At 44.5% G+C, this 5,822-nt stretch overlaps 1 protein-coding gene across 1 annotated transcript in view; it reads right to left on the bottom strand.

Moving 5' to 3' along the window:
* Positions 1–3,537: 3,537 nt before the first annotated feature.
* Positions 3,538–5,822, bottom strand: part of DGAT2 (diacylglycerol O-acyltransferase 2) — a gene marked incomplete at its 5' end in the record, with an annotated part of 19,180 nt that continues 16,895 nt past the window's right edge. The window contains 3 exons of the mRNA XM_010165326.2: positions 3,538–3,899; positions 4,715–4,917; positions 5,501–5,675. Of these exons, the coding sequence (XP_010163628.2) occupies positions 3,745–3,899; positions 4,715–4,917; positions 5,501–5,675 (533 nt within the window). The remainder of the gene's footprint in view (positions 3,900–4,714; positions 4,918–5,500; positions 5,676–5,822) is intronic.

Below are 5,822 nucleotides of genomic sequence, written 5' to 3'. Positions count from 1 at the left end.
ACCCAAACCATTCTATGATTCTATAAGATCTCAAGCCTGAAACCAGAAAGGGCTGATAGAGCCCCGTGCAGAGGAAGGGAAGGGTTATCAGGACTCTTGCAATTATAATGAGGAATATGAGGAGGACAGGGGGGTCTTAAAGCACTGGAGAAGTGCAAAATGCATTTTAAGGTTAAGCTAAACAACAGCAGAGGATGTGAAAGTTGCTGAGTTAAAGGCGAGACAGATCCACATGAAAACAAAGATGCCCATTTCTCAAAAAAAGACAGTAAGAACAGCTTTATGAGGGCTGGTCTATCATGGGCAGAAGCCTACCTCATGTTGTCACCAAAGGAAGATGCCTGGATAAGAAGGCAACAAAAATATAGTGATACCATCCTGACGCTGCCCCAACATGTACCGTGGTCACCACTGAGTCAGAGGTGATAAGTTCTGTTAACATTTGGGTTATTTTACAATACAATCTCTTTTGTTCTGGATGCTGTGTACACCAAATGCAGCCTCTCTCCAAGAAGCTTCTGTTACATAGGCATGGGCATAAGTAGGAGAATGTAGGTGCAGGTGAAGGTATCTACAGTACCAGGGCAACCCCCAGTGAGTATTTTGCTAAATCAGTCAAAATCATCACAGAATCATTAAGGTTGGAAAAGATCTCTAAGATCACCCAGTCCAATCATCAACCCAACGCCATCATGCCCACTAAACCATGTCCTGAAGTGCCATGTCTACATGTTTCTTGAACACTTACAGGGATAGTGATTCCACCACTTCCCTGGGCAGCCTGTTCCAATGTCTCACCACTCTTTCAGAGAAGAGATTTTTCCTGATATCAAACCTGTACCTCTCCTGCTACAACTTGAGGTCATTACCTCTCATCCTATTGCTGGTTGCCTGGGAGAAGAGACCAACCCCCACCTTGCTACAACCTCCTTTCAGGTTATTGTAGAGAGCAATAAAGCCTTCCCTAAGCCTCCTCTTAAACACATCATAAGCCAGAGATTAATTTTAGGTAAGACTTTTACCCCTACAATCCTAAAATTGGCAAGAAAATGGAAAACCAACTGCAGAAAGAGAGCTTGGAAGGAGTAATTTGTCCATGAGCACCCATGGACACAGGCATGTCCACCCTCAGAAGCGTGGTTGAAACTTCTATGAGACTAGAATGTCCTGGACTGGTACATTGAGCACAAGATGAGATCAAAGGAAAATTCCCCTTTTATAGACTGGTGGTAAGTGGATAGAAGAGAACAATATTCAGTGGCAATCTCATGTTAGACCTTAATTAAGGGGATTTGCAGCACAGCCAAGAGTTTTGAGCAGAGCTGGTCCCACCTTGCAGTAGAGACAATTACAAGATATTTACTAGTGCAGTTCATTGCAGGAATGAATCCTTATTTGCAATAGCTCCCTCCCTCCTCTGCTTTAGAGGGATTTGCAAGCAGCAGCTGTGCTTTGATATAAAACTTGATAACTGAACACAATGCTTGGAAAAAGCTCTACAAGAACTGACCTCCTCCAGCTTGTGCTGAGGACTTTGAACAGCATTCATGGCTTTCCCTGCTGTGAACTTCCAGCCAGGTCACTGGAAACTCAGCCTTAATGTTTGCTAGCAGAAAACATGACCAAATTAATTTTACTAGGGGTGAGAAGGGGATGTTAGCAACACACTAGGTTTATCTTCTAGAGCAGGAAGCTTTCAAAGTCCATTGCTCAAGCCTGAGAAGGGCAAAGAATAAGTTTAGCTCCCCCCTTGAAAAACAGCAGTGTCAGGCTGTGAAAGTCAGCCAGCGTTGATGGACCACTTCCATAGCTCCCAGACAACAGGTTAAACCTTCACTTGTTACTAAAAGAGCCCACATGAACTTTACAACAACGTGTGCTATTTCTGGAGTACTTTGCACCTCCAGTGGTGGAAGGCTTGGGGGGGTTTTGATAGGAGCTGGAATGATTCCCTCAGTTAAGGATCAGGGATGCAATCCAGCTCTTTCTGTGCTAGGCAGCAACAAAACCCAAAGTAGTTTGCTGAAAGGAGCAATAGAGCGTGAGCTTTCTTTATCTGCTTAGTGAAGGAGATCTATAGCTGTAGGCTGCCTTAGCTCCTTAGTGTTCAAGGCCAGGCTGGATGAGGCTTTGCGCAACCTGGTCTAGTGGAAGGTGTCCCTGCTGATGGCAGGGGGGTTGGAACTGGATGATCTTTAAGGTCCCTTCCAACCCAAACCACTCTATGATTCTTATACACTGACAGGCAAAAACCCACCCTAAACCCACAAAGATTTGCTTACCCTATCCTGAATGTCCCATGCAGGGACAATGCAGATCAGTGCAGGTCTTCTTTTGGACAGACAAGTCCAGTTTTCTCCCCATAAAAGCCAAGGCACAGCTGCAATCACACAAACAATTGCTGTAACATGAACCCAAGCACATCCCACTGCAACACCAAAGAGACCAAAGCAATCTGCTATTTTTGCCCAAGTTTATTTCTAGAAATTTGTACAAAAATTGATACTCCGTAATATAATAGTCTATCAAATATGACAGATGAACATTTTTCTTTAGAGGCAAGATTCCAGGAATGTGAAGTACCATCCTCTTGCTTGGAAGAAAGGCACATTTTGGAGCTTGAAACACACTCAACTGCACCGTTGAAAAGGCAGGTCAGACATGCAAGTAGTGCAATGTTTTAGGTTTATACATAAACATATTTGTACTCTGAAGAAATCTCACTACAAGCAGTGTTAACACCCACGTAAACATTTTAGAAACACTTTAAAAAGTCACCCACTTTAGATCCTATGCAGGAAAAGGCTAGTCCTTTACATTCACTGGACGCAATATTTAAAAACCATCTTTGGGCAGAAGTTACTCTTAGCTTTCCCCCAAATGCTTTTGGGATCCAAAACTTTTCCATTAATAGTCCCCACTGCATTTACCCCAACAGGTTACCCTAAGGGTCTGCAACACTGGGGCCACATGATTGCACTATCCCACTGCTCTTAGAACTTGTCCTTGGAGTTTTGTGGCTATAAGGTAGCCCCATATTTCCAGTTACCTGCCTCTGTGCAAGCAGCACCTGGGACAGACTTCTAAATTGACATTCAAAATACAAGTGATGGAATTACAGCCACCAAAGCATCCACCACACTGTATAGATCAAGGTCCACCAGACTCATATCCTTTGGTTTCCACCACTGCACACAGTACATGCCACACCAAGGCATTTGGCAGCCTGCTTGTGCTTTCAGAAGGGGCTTTTCCAAAGCAGAAATGTCCTTGTGCTACATAAGCACATCTCAACATGGTTCTTGTGCAACATGCTTGTAATACTGCCATCCCGGTCAAATGAACCTGCTGCTTTTTGATTGCAAACCAGATGGATCCTATTCTCCCAAAATAGCTTGTGCTAATGGGTACAGTAGCTGTAGGAATGCTTCTAATCCATTGCTGGCAATCCAACAGCATCATATAGCAGATTACAAAGGCAATCATTTCCCCCATCCAAATCCTCACAGCAATGGGGAGTTGTGCTTTTTTTTATGGATAGAAAGACATTTGTAATGGGATTTATCCAAAGTAAAGCCTTTTTTCTTTTAATTATTATTTTTAAAAGTGGTCTAGCAATACTTTAAACACTTTCTTTGAAAGACACATACACCCACACATGCTTTCAAGTACATGATGATAGCTTGGACTTCTGGAGAAGATGTGTTGATTCTGAGAGAAGGAGATACTGCTGAGCCAGTCTCTTCAGTTGACTTCCAAAATCTCAGTCTCTGGCAGGCCAAATTTGCTCTTATACTTGTCAAAGAGTTTGATCAAAGAGTCCACATATATGCTGTGGTAGAAGTCCACTTCCTTCTGGGATGGATTATCGATTTTGGGGATGGTGATGGGCTCCCCAACTAGTAAAAAAAAGGAAAAAGGAAAGATCCACATGTTAGGTTGAATGTTCCTGTACAGCCTGGAGATTTGTCCTCTATGGCCACAGCTATGCTAGTTCAGCACTTTCACTCTCCAAAGTGTATAGCAGAGGTTTACCTGATTCCTCCCAGTTTTGCTAGGCTCTGAAGCACAATTATTCCACCACCAGGACCCTCATCATATCTGCACTGATACCCAAAGCCATTTTAGCTACACAAATGCCAGAAGTGCAGATCATCTGCTGCACAACGTGGTTGGGAAGTCCCATTTGCTTCTGTTTACAAGAGAGTGATAAATCCCTCCTCAATTAACAGGAACCAAGACTAAACCTGCAGGTCTCATGTATTCCCCTATACACACCACAAAAGCAAAGCAGGACTTTTTCTCTCTCCCTCAAAACCTTGCTACTTTGGGTTGGAAGACTCAAAGATAAATTTCAGGGTTGGCTTTAAGACTCAGCTATCAGACAGCATCACATTGCCAGTCCTAGAAGTGTGGGAGGTCAGGCTGCTTCTGACTTTAGCCATCCAAGACCAGAGAAAGTAGCAACCACAGTATTTTCCACCCCTCAGAAGAGCTCACTTGCAAAACTAGCTGGCAGTAGAGCACAATGTGTGGCTTGCAGCCTCTGGAAACTATTCCAGCTCATTCTCAGTTGTGCCAGAAGGTTTCATACAGAAGGAAAAACAGCCTCTTCAGTCAAGATTTCAAGACCAAGCTAGGGTGGGGGTATGGCATAGACTCAGGTATGCTACTACCTAGAGAAGCAAATAGCATGTTCATACCAAGACCTTACCAACAGTAGTGATGGGCTTGGGGTAAGGTAACAACCCCCAGGTGTTGGAGGAGAAGAGGCCACGGCCATGAAAGATACATGGAGCAAAGCCAATGTGCTTCTGAAACTTCTTCTGAACCCATCTTCCCCAGGAACCCTCCTCGAAGATCACCTGCTTGTACACTTCATTCTCCCCAAAGGAGTAGACAGGAACCAAGTCCGCACTAGAAAGATGGAGAGATGTTAGGACCCCACACCCCTGGTCTGCAGGCAATTCTACAGCACCTCACTCACTGCCCTGTAGTCTTTCAGGTTACACATTTGCAGATTTTATTGGCCAGAGCTTTGTTTCCAACACATGGTACTGACATAAGTCAGCCAGACTCGACACAATATAGGAGATCTACTTTTTAAGACATGCAAGAGAATTGTACTGGCCCATGAAACACACAACCCAGTCAGGCATTCAACATGCTTCCACATATTCTCATCTCTGATTTTTGGTGGGCATCCCATTTCAGACACATGGGATCCCTGGAGATCAGGATGGTTGCATAGGTGATGCCCCATGCAGGTTACTGACACCTGCCACTCCTTACCCTGGAAGCCTCCTTCTGTCCCAGTCATCTTCCTACCCTTGACCCTGCTCAGAGGACAGACTCATGTGTCTGATGCTCTGGGCATACATCCACACAACACAGCAAGATCAGAGAAAGGAGAATTCAACCAAGACATCAGCTGCTTCAGGGCACAAGAGCACCTTTCATGTGCTGGTAGGACTGCTCTAGCATTGAGGTTGCCTCTTACCCGTGTCGTAGAGCCAGTTTCACAAAACCTTTCCGGTTTTTCAATGTCACAGAGTTCTTCCCTGGAGTGCAGTTCAGGGACTCCGCTGCCCCTCCGACCACGATGATGATGGCATTGCCAGTGCCGTTCTTGGACAAGATGTAGTCTATGCTGTCACGGTTCACAGGACATATACCTGCACAAACATAAGGGTCAAGTTGGAAGATTAAGAATAGCCTGGATGATCCCAAAGACACCAGCCACAATTGTAGCAAAAAGATTGTGCCTTGATTGCAAGTCGAATTGTCCAACTTCCCTGTGGTCATAAAGGGTTGGGTATATT

This window comes from Antrostomus carolinensis, unplaced genomic scaffold (assembly GCF_000700745.2).
Source record: "Antrostomus carolinensis isolate BGI_N321 unplaced genomic scaffold, ASM70074v2 scaffold3753, whole genome shotgun sequence".
In the NCBI taxonomy this organism is placed as follows: domain Eukaryota; kingdom Metazoa; phylum Chordata; class Aves; order Caprimulgiformes; family Caprimulgidae; genus Antrostomus; species Antrostomus carolinensis.
The sequence above is the reverse complement of the archived record's forward strand: the minus strand, read 5'-3'. Positions and strand labels throughout refer to the sequence as shown.